Source organism: Oncorhynchus kisutch, linkage group LG3, assembly GCF_002021735.2.
Source record: "Oncorhynchus kisutch isolate 150728-3 linkage group LG3, Okis_V2, whole genome shotgun sequence".
NCBI lineage: Eukaryota > Metazoa > Chordata > Actinopteri > Salmoniformes > Salmonidae > Oncorhynchus > Oncorhynchus kisutch.
The window spans coordinates 72,481,276-72,496,405 of record NC_034176.2 but is presented as its reverse complement, the minus strand read 5'-3'; the positions used below and the strand labels follow the sequence as shown (position 1 = coordinate 72,496,405).

Below are 15,130 nucleotides of genomic sequence, written 5' to 3'. Positions count from 1 at the left end.
CCCTAAATTGACCATAGTCTCGCGTTGCCATACGGGAAGCCTGGTTCGCGATGATGCTACCCTAACCCGTACCAAAGATTTGCATAACTAAACCAATGCCACAGCCTGTCGTTTCCAATCGGAACAAATAACAAATAAGTAATAGTGGGGAGAACAAGCAAGGAGTTGAGCATAGCCAAGCACGAGTTAGGGAGATCCTATTGGCCTCTGCATATTTCCGTTAGGGAACGTGCGTGTGCAATAACTCAATTCGACTTTGCACTCATAAACGCGGTTTCTTACAACTTTGGCAATGGGTAAAGTCTGCATAACATATTTTTAGTTTGGGAACACAAAATCCATATTTTCCACTGCCGGCCAGAGGGCTTCCATATTTGGTAGTGAGTGGAAACGCCAAGCGGATGCTTCACGTTTATACATCCGGTCAAATCTTACCTTTATTTAACTAGACAAGTCAGTAAAGAACAAATTCTTATTTTCAATGACGGCCTAGGAACAGTGGGTTAACTGCCTTGTATTTTTCGGCGTTTATCCAAAATCACACGACGAACCATGGCGGAGTTAGAGCCTACAAAAAGACGCCATTACATTTATCTTTATAAAGTTAACATTTTAAAAGGGCAGCTCGGATATTCGATCTTGCTATCTTTCGGTTGCTAGTCCAGCACTCGTACCACTAGGCTACCTGACGCCCCGGCTCTCTGCCATAACCTTTTAAAAGATTAACTTTATAAAGATAAATAGTAATGGCGTCTTTTTGTAGGCTCTAACTTCGCCATGGTTCGTCGTATGGTTTTTGGATAAACGCCAAAAAAGGTATATTGTAAACGCAGGTTTAGGATATTTTATACGCTTTGTTCTATGAGATAATCTAAGAGGGGTATGCACGTCCCAAGGATTCCGGATAGCAAGGACCCTCAAAAAAAGGCCATCATCGCTATAGGTTTTTGTTCCGACAAGCTGTTTACCTGGGGAATGCTATTTACGCGCACAGGAAGAGATGTCAGCTGATCAGTCGAAGGAAATGTTTGATGCTAGCAGAATAATTGTTGTCAGTTATAAAAAAACGTGTATTTGATTTCAGTATATCGTTTCTCCAGTTTCTTAATAGCTTGTATTCATTCTGGTACTTCAACATAGAAAAATGAGGTCGAGCGTTGCCTTCAAGCTGCTCTCTCTTGTTGGTTTGTTATTGATGTCAACACAGACGACGGATGCGAAGGTAGGCTCTGTTGTTGTTCACATGACTATCATCTGCTTTAAATGCATAAAAACAATTTATATTGACATTGTTTAATGCTAGGTGTTGAGGCAGCAGCTGGCTAGTTACTGTAGTTAGCTAGCTAGCCAAATATTGGTCAGGCTAGTAGGTCCTTTCTTGTGACGACAGTCAATGGATAAGTTAGCTAACTAGCTAGCTGGTAACCTGCTCTGTACAGTTACAGTAAATATGATTATTCCACTGGCTGTGTAAGCTTATTTTAGAAGGCAGGCAGCTATTTATATCACCATATATGGCATTACATGTTCTCTGATATCACAGCCTGAACATTTTCCCCTCCTTTTCCCATAGAATTCAGAGGATATCCGGTGTAAATGTACCTGCCCACCATACAGAGACATCGATGGACAGATCTACAAACAAAATGTATCTCTAAAGGATTGGTATGTTGTGTTGTCATGATGTCATTTAAAGATGATTACATACCGGTCGCGTTCCACTGGTTAGACGTTGCCAGATCTTACATCGCCTGGATGGGTATATTACCTATCTGCTAACCACACTATATGTTATACCAATCGATGACAGTCTATGATGTGGCATGCAACCATTTGGTTGATGCATGCAGTGGAATGTGACCACTGTCTGAGGTGTGGTGAATGTATGGGTAGGCTAACTGTAATTTTACACTGTCATATGAATGATCTCAAATCATATTTGGAGAACTGTTACAGACTTAAACCTCACTGTGCTTTCAAAGACATTTTGATTTAAATGTATATTTGTTTTCAGTAACTGCCTTCATGTTGTGGAGCCAATGCCAGTTGATGGAAAGGATGTAGAGGCGTACTGTCTGCGTTGTGAATGCAAATATGAGGAGAGGAGTTCTGGAACTATCAAGGTAAATCTGGGAAATCTACCGACCAGCTAGCCGCACATGTGCCGTTACTATCCTGACATGTCATGTGGTAAAGCAGAGAGGAGATTATTCTTCATACTTGCATGTGGATATTTTTGCTTAAATTGCCAACGGCAGAAGGACAACAGGCAAAGTAGGTTCAAATATAATTTTATTCAATGTTCCTGACACACAGGAGACATTACGATTTTGGCGATGGGATATCGCAACGATGTTGCCCAAGTGGGATAGCATCGGCACATGTGCTCTGCTACTAACCAGTCAACTCTTGTCTATTATTGCGTAGCTGAAATGGAGTCAATGGGTTGCAGGCAGCCAAGGCCTAATGGGTTAATGAGTTTGACTGCTGAACAACTAATCAAATGGCCATCCGGGCTATTTACATTGACCCCACCCTTTGTTTTTCCACTGCTGCTACTGACTGTTTATTATCTATGCATAGTCATTTTACAAATTACCTCGACTAACCTGTCCCCCTGCACATTGACTCGGTACCCCCTGTATATAGCCTCGTTATTGTCATGTACATGTAACTTTTTGATTTAGTAAATATTTTATTAACTCCATTTCTTGAACTGCATTGTTGGTTAAGTGCTCGTAAGTAAGCATTTCATGGTGAGGTCTACCTGTTGTATTTGGCACGTGACAAATAAAATGTTAATTTGATTTGTGTCCACTGTGTTCCAGGTGACTATCATAATCTACCTGTCCATCCTGGGCCTGCTGTTCCTCTACATGGTGTACCTGACCCTGCTGGAGCCCATGCTGAAGAGGAGGCTCTTTGGACACTCACAGCTTCAGAATGATGATGATGTCGGAGTATGTGTGCATGTTGCCCATCCCAACTATAGTGGTGCCCTTTAAGTCAAAGCAGTTGTTGTAGCCGTGACATTTTTGTTGTTTGATTGTGGATCTCGTATTGTGTGACTTGTTGGGGCAATGTATGTGGTGATGTTTTCAGATTTCTTTCATGCTGTAAATTTGATGAATAGCTCGTAGAGAATTATGTTTGGAAATGTTTCTAAAAAAAGGTAAACTCTAGCTTGTCACAATTTCACTGCCCTCCTCAATGTAATGTCTGTTTCTCTTTGGGTTCAGGACCAGCAGCCTTTCGCCAACGCCCACAACGTATTGTCTCATTCGGCCTCTCGCCCCAACATGCTGAACAAAGTGGAGCACGCTCAGCAGCGCTGGCGGAGGCAGGTCCAGGAACAGAGGAAGTCTGTGTTTGACCGCCACGTGGTGCTCAGCTAAACCCATCCCCAGGAAACAAAAACCCGGGGTGAAGCAAAAAATGTTACTGTGACTGGGTGGTCCCCCTTTTTTTTCTTTTCTATTTTGTCTGATTCTTTCCCTAACTTCTGAGCTTCATCGTTATTGGTGTTTTGTTCCTCAACTGGACCTGTATTTCATGAAATGTGATCATATAGCTCTATGTATTCAGGAGGTGATCGTAAAGGGTCTCTGCATCAGTAGATTGAAATGGGGCGTTGCATTTGAGACCTTTGGCTTAAGATGATGCTAGTGTCTGTATGACTTAGTATACTTTCTGATTTAATAATATTAATAGAAAGTTAGATGTTAGTTTGTTGCCCCCCCCCCCCCCCCCCCCCCAAATCGATGATACGTGCCATTTTGCACAAGCTGATGATGATATTTGGCTTCTGATAAAGTAGAAACAATGGGTGACAGTGCATTCTTTTACAGTAATATTGGTAGCTTCTGATAACAGTAATGTTGGCCAAGTCATTTGAGGGTAGAGTAAATAACAAACAAAAAATATCATACCAAAATTAATCACTCAAACTAATGAAAACATCTACAATAAATGTAACATCTGCTTCCTAAACTACAGAAGATGGGAATGAGTTGGAAACAGTAAAAATGTGTAACATCAGTCTCTTGTCAAAAAGCATGTTTTTAAGAAGTGATGTATAAACTTATTTACAACCTTTTACCCTAAACAACAGTTGATGTACAGATGTATGCATTTTGTGGTGTGAACACTCCTGTATCATGTTCTCCTGTAAGGCTAAGTATAATGTAGCAATTGGGAGACATTTTGACAGTTAATGACAGTTATCATCTGATGGTACATTTAATGTAAACATTAGTCCTCTCCTTTGAATATATGTGTGTTACTGTAGTCAGAGCCCTCAGCTGTCACTGTCTAGAGTAGATGTACACCATCTCTGCACCTTGCTTGTTTTGTTTTCAGCTTCTTCTCCTCTCCATTTAGATACATTTGACATGAATCATACATGAATGAGATCCTCCTTTATTCAAACTTTAAATAACTGTCATTGTCTTTTGTTAGACAGTATTGATGCCACCATCTGTCTTTTACACTGATGAAAAACATTATTTAATGATCATTTGGGATAGCTAGGGTGGTTGTAAAGTGGGTAGAAAATGCTACTATTGGGTGACCTAATGAAAGTGTTAACTCTTATCTGTGATAACATCACATTTGAAATACATTTCTGTAATATTTATAATGCTTTTGTTCAATGCTGACAATGTCAAATTCCTAGACCATCCTCCAGGAGTCGTGCTTCAATATAAAGGGTCAAATACATTAGCCAAAATTGATGATCGCATTGATAGGCGCAAAAAAACATATTGCACTAATGCAGACATTGATAGGCGCACAAAATGGCAGGTACTCTACCTTAGGAGTTCTATCAATATGATCATTTTAGTACGGGGCTTTGCTATATGCATAGGGCGATAAACATCAATGCTACAACTGATGAGAAATTTCAATAACCAATGGATTTAAATTATATTAATGCATTTAAAATCCATCGTTCATAATATAGCCCAGAGGACACGAAATCTGAACGAAAATAATCTATTTCGCAAATTCACCATTGAACAATAGAACACGGAGTAAAATTACAGGATAAATTTGCAAATAAAATTGATCTCTAATGACAGTATGTTGATATCATACAAGACAATAGTGATCATTTATTTACTTTTCAATGACTTTTGCAGAGCTGCCGTCATCGTTTCCTGTTCTCTCCCCTTTTATTTTTTTGTATGCATGCAGTCCGTTATCCCGAAAAAAAGTAGGCTACACTCGGTGCAGAAAATTCAGATTTAAGGATACTCGGCAAGAGAGCTACATTTGCGTTGTCAAAGAATGGATTGTTGAAAAATACTCCAATAAGTGTATAAAAGATAAGGTAAGGATCGTTTTAATTTATTCATAAAGTAAACCCATATATTGTAGTTTTAACTTAATATAATGCATTAACTGTTTTATAAAACTGATTCATGCATTTTCTGTTTTATGAAACTTGCGTGGGCAATAATGCAGAACATCATAAAAAATTACCACAAAAAAGGTTGACATTTTTTACGTGAATGACTTGCTGGTTTGAATTAATAACCTACGACCATCAACAGTTTCCCCAAAATTGTTTTATTCAATACAGTAACCTCAAAATCAAGTGCTGTACTGTGAACATAAACTAGGGGGCGCCTTAGGCTTTTTATAGGAACTACCCTAAGTACCCAATCTGGCATCTTAACTGAAATAATAATATATGAATCTTTTGTACCATTCTTACCATTTGAATATCAGTCAATTTGGGTGAATTTTTTTTCTTTCTTTGCAGTATGCTTTTATTGAAGTATTAAAATGTTGCTTCATGCCTGAGGGAATGCAGGCTTCTGGACGAAAGTAAAAGTATTAGAACTACTCTTTCACCTGAAACTCTTTCAAACTGAATTATTGCATGTCCAAACAAAAAAATACTCCAAGGTACTTCCTTTTAATAGGACCCATCCTGTGTTTTAAGGGCCAGGCTCTTATCTGTCCCTCTTTGGTTAATGACAGACGGAGAGGGTCTGTCTCCTCAATCCAACCCTTCAGTGTCTCAGTGTCAGACAGTGGGAATCGTTTCAAGGCTCATAGAGGCTGCATCCCTCCAGGAGAAGCTTCAGTCAGAACCTTCCCAAGGTTAGTCTGACCATGGTCAGACTAACATTATGGCTGCTGTCTGGAAAAACCTTTCAATGCCACTGAAATGCAAGATAATAGAGTGTATAGGTAGGTCCTTGCAGAGCAGTTACTCCCTGTGCTTGAAATTGATGATGGGCTATTTGGTATGATTTATTCCTGTCTATAACAGTACAATGATTTCCGATGTTTAGAATATGAATTATTAGACATCTCTTGAGTAAATACTGTGGTTAAGGAGGGGCCCATTCTCAGAATAGAAATCTCTTTCATAAGGGAGAATAAATACTTCCATGCTTGTGTTTATCCTGTAATTCTTAAAGGCCCAATGGAGCCGTTTTTATATCAATATCAAATAATTTCTGAGTAACAATTAAGTAACTTACTGTAATATTTTTTCATTAAAATGGGCAAAAATACTTTTTAGCAAAAAAATTATCGAGCTAGTTTTTGCTTGGACTGTCTGGGAGTGGTCTGAGTGGGGAGGGTAAAACTTAAAACTAGCTGTTATTGGCAGAGAGGTTTGGAACTCTCTTTGTTATTGGTCTATTATTAAGCAATTTACCGCCTGGTGATGACACATGTAAGCCAAAACTCTCGCCCATGCAAACAGGCTGATTAGAAGGTCCTGTGTAGATTGTATATTCAAGCACCAATTATCAGGAAATAACACTGATCAAATGTTTTCACAATTTTGCAGTATTAGTTTCATCAGCTGTTATACAACATGATACAAAACACAGATTTAACAAAATGTTGACTGCACTGGGCCTTTAAGAAAGCATCTGGAGCAAGAATTAAGACAATGTGCAGGACATTCCTCTACTTTCAGTATGTGAGGCTGACAGCTATAATACCATTAACACATTGAACTAATCAGGATGAAGACTAATGTGATTGGAGGCTGCCAATTTCCTCCCTGATAACAAATACGGCACAGGATCAAGTCCTAAAGTGTTTGCCCAATTTCAACAGTGCTGCAAAACATAGGCGGGTGTTTATTAAAAATTAAAAATAAATCCCATGTGCGGTAGTAACTTTAGATCTGTGGAGATGTGTATTATTTGTACATGGGGACAGCAGTGGCAGATCTTTTAAAAGTCTCATGGCAGCCTTTGGTAACAGCGTTCTCCATGGGTCACAGATTCCAAATGGACTCCATATGGAGAGAACAGTCAAAAGGGGCCATAGTGATGCCTGAGGCTGTAGCACCTATTACAAGTATGCATAACAAACACTCACACACACATAATAGTTTATATGCCTCTAGTAGCTTTCCTTGTGACAACAAAAAGTTCGGCTTTTTGTCCATTTTGAGATATTTCTCAGCAACAGAATGAGATCAAATCATATTATTGCCCTATGATGCTAAGGGATAAAATAAGATGGATACGATTACCTTATGATACTAGATGAACCACTGAAAAGTCTACAGGCCCTGAAGTTTATTTTGATGCAAATTGGTACTTTAGGTGGAGAGGAAGTATTTATAGTGTGAGACTTGTCATCTCTCTTCATTGCTGTAGGCCTTAGGGCAGTAGTATTGGAGAGACATCATCAACATGAGAGGACTCGACTGCTGGTGCCTCATGACCTGTCTTGAAATTGAATATGTCGTTCCTAAAAAAAACATCTTTATGTTAAAACAAGCAGTTTAGACTTGCGATTCAATCAGACCCTATGCTGTTTGGCTGCTTGGAGGCTTTCGTATGCGACTGGCCCATCCTCATTTCCATAGCTCCCTTGACCCGCTGGCCCTTGGCTATTTAAAATCTCCAGATGCCGGAGGAGAGGCTCTCACAGGAATATTTTGTGGTAAGGGTGTGGTGAAAGCTCAACAGTGTACTGGAGAGGTTTACTGTCAAATTTCTGAGGCTTTTGTGGATTCACTGAACATGACTGATGGATCCTACGCAAGGTACATTGGACCTGTGATGGGTCCAAAAAACACTGGCCTGGTCATATGTTTTTTCCCTTTGCCTGAATGGCTTTAGCAGGTGTAAAAGGTGGAGAGTTGTAGACCTCAGGGAGATGATTTTAAAACAGATTTATGCCATCAAAACTGTGTGGACAAATTCCTGAGCCGGAGCATTGAAAAAGGTTGCATTCTTTTGTGAAAGTAGCCCTATACCAACAATAACAGTCTCTCTTTAAGTAGTGCTTATTTAGGATTGGACTGTATATGATTTTCTCATGTTACACTGACAGAGAAGCAGCGTAATGTATTGCTTACATTGTACAGAAGAAACCCTGAAGACAAGACTTCTCAACACCACAGCGGATTCCAGGAGGGTTGTTCTTCGTTGTGCATCCATGCTACTGGAGCCAGCCTTTCCCAGTATGAAACAGCACTAGTACCTATGCTAATTTGAAGCACAAAGCTGTCAGAGTCCACTCAGCACTCGTTATACTTTATGAGGCTTTGACATGTCTGAGAGACAACTACACTGAACAAAAATATAAATGCAATGTGTAATGTGTTGGTCCCATGTTTCATGAGCTGAAATAAAAGATCCCAGAAATGTTCCATACACACAAAAAGCTTATTTCTCTTAAATCCCTGTTAGTGAGCATTTCTCCTTTTGCCAAGATAATCCATCCATCTGACAGGTGTGGCATATCAAAAATCTGATTAAACAGCATGATCATTACACAGGTGCACCTTGTGCTAGGGACAATAAAAGGCCACTCAAAAATGTGCAGTTTTGTCACACAAAGTCAATGTCATAGATGTCTCATGTTTTGACGGAGCATGCAATTTTGAAGGCTGACTGCAGGAATGTCTACACGAGCTGTTGCCAAATAATGTAATGTTAATTTCTTTATCATAAGCCACCTTCAACATCATTTAAGATAATTTGGCAGTACATCCAACTGGCCTCACAACCACAGACCACGTGTATGGCGTCGTGTGAGCGAGCGGTTTGCTGATGTCTACGTTATGAACAGAGTGCCCAGTGGTGGTGGTGGGGTTATGGTATGGGCAGGCATAAGTCACGGACAACGAACACAATTGCATTTTATCGATGGCAACTTGAATGCACATAGATACCGTGATGAGATCCTGAGGCCCATTTGTTTTTAAAGGTATCTGTGACCAACAAATGCATATCTGTATTCCCAGTCATGTGAAATCCATAGATTAGGGCCTAATGAATGTATTTCAATTGACTGATTTCTTTATATGAACTGTAACTCAGTAAAATCGTAGGAATTTTTACATGTTGCGTTTATATTTTTGTTCAGTATAGTTAGATCTCAGAGTAAAACGACATACTGACATAGCTGTGGACTTCCTGGAGACGTTATGGGACATGAGTCGGATGTCTGCATCTTACGACTTCCTCCGTTCCTCAGTCAGTAGAATGAAAGGATGCTCCGGGGGGGGGGGGGGGGGGACTGTATGAAATAGTGCATACTGTGAGTAAAATATATGATACATACTGTAGTTGGAGACTTGGTAGAAATATGGTGTGGATTCTATTCATGACAGGTAGATTGACTCCACATTTTGAATCAACGTTGTTTCCACATAATTTCAACAAAATTTGGATTTGAAAAAAGTAATCAGTGTAAGTGAATTCCGTCTATTTTTCACCCAACTTTTAACCTAAATCTAATGACATGGCACCATTGTTTTTGTTGATTTCATGCAGAATTCACATTAGTTGACAACTCAACCAAATGTAAATCGAAACTAGATATTGAACTGATGTCTGTGCCCAGTGGAATGGCTTTAGATTTGATCTCTCCCCCATCTATGTTTCTACTGCTGATGCTCAGAGGGTTTGATGAGAGAATTGGCTGTAAACTGACATTTGTTTGTGATGATTAGGCATTTCATTATAGAGTAGATATGAAAGACAGGCTTTATAATGACCATTTTCAGTCTTCTGCATCCTTTCCTGTGAAAGGGGACATTGATTCTTGATTGTAGACTTCGTGCCAATTCTTTTGGATAGAAATGTTCAGTTCTTTTTCAAATTCTGCTGTGGCTCAATAGCTGTTCCCTTAACCAGAACAAGGTTGAGTGGACTCGAGTGTTGACTCATGCATGTTTCCAATACTTTGAATTCATGTGGCTTGTTTGTATTTTTTCCTGTTTTTCTTAAGTGCATCAAAAATGTTTCAGAAATCAGTAGCGTAAAGATGGGGCACATACTGTTTACGGTCTATACACATATTGTTTACCGACCAAATTTTTCTTTGATGACAAAGAACGAAAACCTCAACAATTACAACAATGATTGTTAAAAAGGCTGTTTTGCTTGGAGTTAACCTACACTTAAGAAAGCGAAAAACAGACACAACTTTGGGTATGGTGATCTTCATAGCAGGCATCCTCCCTCTTGGGTATTGTTTAGTCTGGACTCAGTCTGCAGTGTTGTTTCTCAACATGCATGTGTGCTCTGGGAGGCTTAATGTTGGGAAAGCAGAGCATGAGGTTTAAGCCTGTCTAGAGCCATCTTATATAAACCAAATACAGAGCGACAGGATCCACACTGCAGTCCAACAACAAGGAATCACATCTGCTAATATGTACATGGATTCTGGTAACTGTCCTCAGTGAACATGTGTTCACTGTTTTGAATATCTGAATTATTACTATGGGTATGTCTCCAACCAGTATAATGTCCTAGTATAATTACATATAATGTCAAAAAAACATTTAATGGATCTTGTTAATAGTTTTGTAAAATAAGTGTTTTGTTAACTTGTTTTTTGTATTATGTATTAAGTATTATGTTAATTGGTTTGGACTAATCATGGCATCTGTCTTCCAAATCATTAACTGTGTGTTCGTCATTCAGTTTGACCTGAAATGATGTCTTTGACAAACCCTTCCCTCTGGAGATAGCCTCATCACCAAGCCCTTGAGGCTGTTCAAAATGACACAATTTCACTAATTGACACAGGTCTTCAAAGGTTCAACCTTGACTTTATCTTCTGAGATGTGTTTTGACATTTTATCTATCTCCTGGATGAATAGCGGATTCATTCTGCATCTCTGAGTACCATTCTGTAGTTGAAACGTGTGTGTAGGCCTATTAATTATGTTCTTGTTACATTGTGATTTTGCAAGTTTGTGTTATAAGTAGTTGGATACAGCAAAACCATACAATTACACAGAAATCTTCTCTAATTGTTTCCCTGAGAGAATATCCACGCTGAGTTGAGTAGTTATTAATTCCAGAACTAAACATAGTGTTATCTCGTAGCTGTTATTGATGAATAAATCTCTCTCTCCAAACGTGGAAATATACGGTACTGGCTCATCATGCTGTCCACTTTATATGTTGTAATAGTCACTTGTTGACTTTAGTTTTCAACTCGAAGACTTTCTTACCCCTCTGGCATGTGTGTATTTGAGACCACTCTAGCGTTGTCTTGTGCACTCCCAACTGTCACTCTCTTTATATGCTGTTAGAAGGCTAGGAAGAGAGTGTCAAAAACATACAAATGGAATGTGGACCACATGATAATGATGTCCTGAGGATAATTCCAGAGCCTATCTGACTCTCTTGGTCATTCCTATGAAAAATACTGTTTAATAGACAAAGAACTGATGCAAGCTTGTGTGTGGGATAGAGGAAAGGGGCCAGATCCATTGAAGTGGGGGGCAAACAACCCATCTCCATGGAAACTAGTCCAGCCCTCGCCTCTCCAGAGGTCTCAAGGAGGGAGGGATTTGGTTGGAAAGACATGACTCTCAGTTCAGTGGGAAAGCTGCAGCTATCCGGCAAAACGTTTTATTTTTTTGCTACAATTTATCTAACGGGATTGATATTTGCTGGCATTTTTGGGGGTAAAAATGTCTGTGGAAATGAGGCGCTACTCTGAGGTAAAGCCGGTCGCCATTTGAATTTTTATTTTTTTTACATGATTGGGGATAGTTTATAAAGGGTTAACGAGCATATAGCTAGTTGCAGCAAAAGTATCCGAATGCTGTAGAGAGTTCGGAAAGCGCAAATTCATCTCGTGGTTATATGCGACTGTATCAATTGACAAACCTAAAGTATAGCATACAATACATTTTTCGCTGAAGTGATTTTAGTAATTTTACCGTATTTGGTAACAACAGTTTTGGGGATGTAACGCTATCCTTGTTGTTAGCGTTACATCCCCACTTGAGCTCTTTCAAGTAGATTATGTGAATGACAAAACAATTTCATTAAATCGGACTGAGTGAGTTGAGGCTAAATAAATTATGCCAAACTAAAGTTTACATTGTGGAGCACGAGATAATTTATTCAATTCAAAAGAGGGTCAACTGTAAACTCACTTGGGCCTCATTGGGTTCTTGAGAGCTACGGATAATAAACGTTCTGAGATTGCATCCGCCTCAGATTTACTAATGCTGTTGAGTGAGAATATCCATAATCATAGCCTATTATGTCCTCTAATGTGGATTATATTTTTTCTCTCTGTTAGATGAAGTTTTTTCCAGAGCTTTTCTTTCCAGGGGGATCTCCTGCTATCACTATCACTGCAACTAGGCAGACGCTGCAGCTGCAAGCTCTTTTTCTTGAACATTTCCCGAACAGACTGTCTATTGTGCATATCTAACAATGACCTTTCCTTCTCACTGGACTGGATTGTCAGCAGCAAGATTGGGAGGCCCCTCTGTTCTCTGGCCAGGGCTTGCATAACAGGAGCGAGGGTGGGATGTCACCAGATGCTTTTTAGGCCGGCATTATCAGTCAATGTGTATGATACCATTATTGGGTAAGACTGGTAGGCTATATGTATGCTGCTATGCCCAGTGCCCACACATCACCCATAATAGAAAAATGTCTAGTGGAGCCACACAGCTTTAGGGTGCCTATTTCCATTTTATTTACTGCCATCTAAATGGCATGCTTGGCATACTATTAGCCTATAAGCCATATAATGATCACTATCCTGTTAAAGCTGTTGGAATTCAATGTCAGTTTGCCAACTTTGATGATAAGTTGTAGATCTGTGTTGTTCCCTCAGCGGTTTAAGATTCATGGGGAAACCATGTGATAGACTGTGAACAGGATCTGAGTGGAATATAGCCCACAGAGAATGACTGTATTGGATGTCACAGTTAAACCATAATTTGACTGGGTTTAGGCTATACATGCAGCAATGGATAATCCAGCCACAAGTCTGCCCCACAAGTGTCAAAAGTTGTGTCAGTTCTTTTTTCTTAGCCTTGTTAAAGGTTAATGGTCCATCACTTTTATGCAGTGCCTTCAATGTGCCGCATCTTCCTCCCGGTCCTCCCTTTTCTACTCCATTTCATCTCAGCCATTTGCCTTTTAGGCCCATAGCAGGAATAAAGATGGCAAGACATAGGGCCATCTATGGTTTTGGAATGGAAGCGTGGTAGTTCAACCAGTGTATGGATCCTAGGTAGTCATGTAGCTAAGCTTAGCTCGTAACTTGGCATAAATTGTCGCACAATACACATTATGGAGTGATTTGAGTTTAACATTTTTATTGTCAAGTGCACAAGTACAGTGAAAAGCCTTTTCTTGCAAGCTCTTTCCCAACAATGCAGTAATTAATATCAGTAGTACTACAATAAAGCCTAGTATTGACACTGATTCACAGGTATTCTGTGTTATCCTTTCTGCTCACCACCCAGCCTTTTTAACTAAGATCCTGTACAGTAGGATGTCACTTCCTTTTAATTCTTGTTTTTGTTTTGAATGACGGAGACCTTTGATTTACTTTTGGGTGTAGTGCAATCTACTCCCTCTGTTTAAGCAGATGGGGAATGCTATCCTTTTCAAATATCACCAATCTCATTCTCTCTTTGGAGTTTGGCATTACAAATACGGAGTGTTTGCACAACCTTTCATAGGCATTCTTAAACCTGTCCAAGGCATATTCAAAATGGTTTGGGCATGGCATTCTTTTAGGCTCACTTGCCATGTAAAGGCTATTGGTAAGTTAAACTGCCTGTGACCAGAAGTAAGTGCTGGGAGGCTGGCACTCAGGCTCCACCTTGATGTGTAGTCACTATCTCACCCTGGATTACATACCATTTGCCTTACTATACATTATATCTTCCTGTTTTGATCATGCAAAGGTGCCTTAACAGGAATGATATTCAGATGTATTTTCTCTGCTTCTCCTTTGATAGCTCACCTTACACATTTCTGTAATCCATCCATCTTTTACATAGAATATACACTCAGTGGCCAGTTTATTAGGTATCTAGTACTGGGTCGGACCCCCTTTGCCTCCAGAACAGCCTGAATTCACCAGGGCATGGAAACATTGCTCAATTGGTATCAAGGGACCTAACGTGTCCTAGGAAAACATTCCCCACACCATTACACCACCACCAACAGCCTGTACTGTTGACACCAGGCAGGATGGGGCCATGGACTCATGCTGCTTACGCCAAATCCTGACTCTGCCATCAGCATGACGCAACTTGAATCCGGATTCATCGGACATGGCAATGTTTTTCCACTCATTAATTGTCCATTGGTGGTGATTGTGTGCCCACTGGAGCCGCTTCTTCTTGTTTTTAGATGATAGGAGTGGAACCCGGTGTGGTCGTCTGCTGCAATAGCCTATCTGTGACAAGGACTGACGAGTTGTTCATTCCGAGATGCCGTTCTGCACACCACTGTTGTACTGCACCGTTATTTGCCTGCTTGTAGCGTGCCTGTTAGCGTGCACGATTCTTGCCATGCCCCTTCGACCTCTCTCATCAACAAGTTGTTATCGCCCACAGGACTGCCGCTGACTGGATGTTTTTGGTTTGTTGCACAATTATTGGTAAACCCTAGACACTGTTGTGCGCGAAAAGCCCAGGAAGCCGGCCATTTCTGAGATACTGGAGCCGACGCACCTGGCACCGACGATCATACCACGCACAAAGTTGCTTAGGTCATCAATTTTTCCCAATCTAACGTTAAATCGAACAGTAACTGAATGCCTCGATTCCTGTCTGCCTGCTTTGTATAGCAAGCCATGGCCACGTGACTCACTGTCAGTAGGAGTGAACTGTTTTCGTGAATGGGGTGGTGCACTT

The 15,130-nt window shown here is 40.1% G+C and overlaps 2 protein-coding genes across 5 annotated transcripts in view; both read left to right on the top strand.

Moving 5' to 3' along the window:
* The first annotated feature begins 585 nt into the window (after positions 1–585).
* On the top strand, positions 586–6,410 carry tmem9b (TMEM9 domain family, member B). 3 transcript variants are annotated; one of them, XM_031813850.1, is made up of 6 exons: positions 586–816; positions 1,141–1,222; positions 1,574–1,665; positions 2,015–2,123; positions 2,829–2,960; positions 3,240–6,410. In XM_031813850.1, the coding sequence occupies exons 2-6, from the start codon at positions 1,145–1,147 to the stop codon at positions 3,393–3,395; spliced, it is 567 nt and encodes a 188-aa protein (XP_031669710.1). In that variant the 5' UTR covers positions 586–816; positions 1,141–1,144; the 3' UTR covers positions 3,396–6,410. The 3 variants fall into 3 exon arrangements, with proteins under 3 accessions (XP_031669710.1, XP_031669717.1, XP_020335230.1); XM_031813857.1 differs by having other exon boundaries at positions 586–943; XM_020479641.2 differs by having other exon boundaries at positions 586–1,222.
* Positions 5,222–15,130, top strand: part of dennd2b (DENN domain containing 2B) — a 74,556-nt gene continuing 64,647 nt past the window's right edge. The window contains exon 1 of one of the 2 annotated variants that reach the window (XM_031813827.1): positions 5,222–5,332. The gene's annotated coding sequence lies outside the window, so the exon portion shown is untranslated. Of the gene's footprint in view, positions 5,333–11,782; positions 11,954–15,130 lie in introns of those variants that run through there. The other variant, XM_031813819.1, reaches the window with a different exon arrangement.

What these genes read in the sequence shown, in the direction of transcription:
- tmem9b (XM_031813850.1), top strand. Translation starts at nt 1,145, where the DNA reads ATGAGGTCGAGCGTTGCCTTCAAGCTGCTCTCTCTTGTTGGTTTGTTA. An exon ending in AATGTATCTCTAAAGGATTG is followed by an intron (nt 1,666 to 2,014) that starts GTATGTTGTGTT and finishes ATTTGTTTTCAG; the next exon opens with TAACTGCCTTCATGTTGTGG. An exon ending in GGAGTTCTGGAACTATCAAG is followed by an intron (nt 2,124 to 2,828) that starts GTAAATCTGGGA and finishes ACTGTGTTCCAG; the next exon opens with GTGACTATCATAATCTACCT.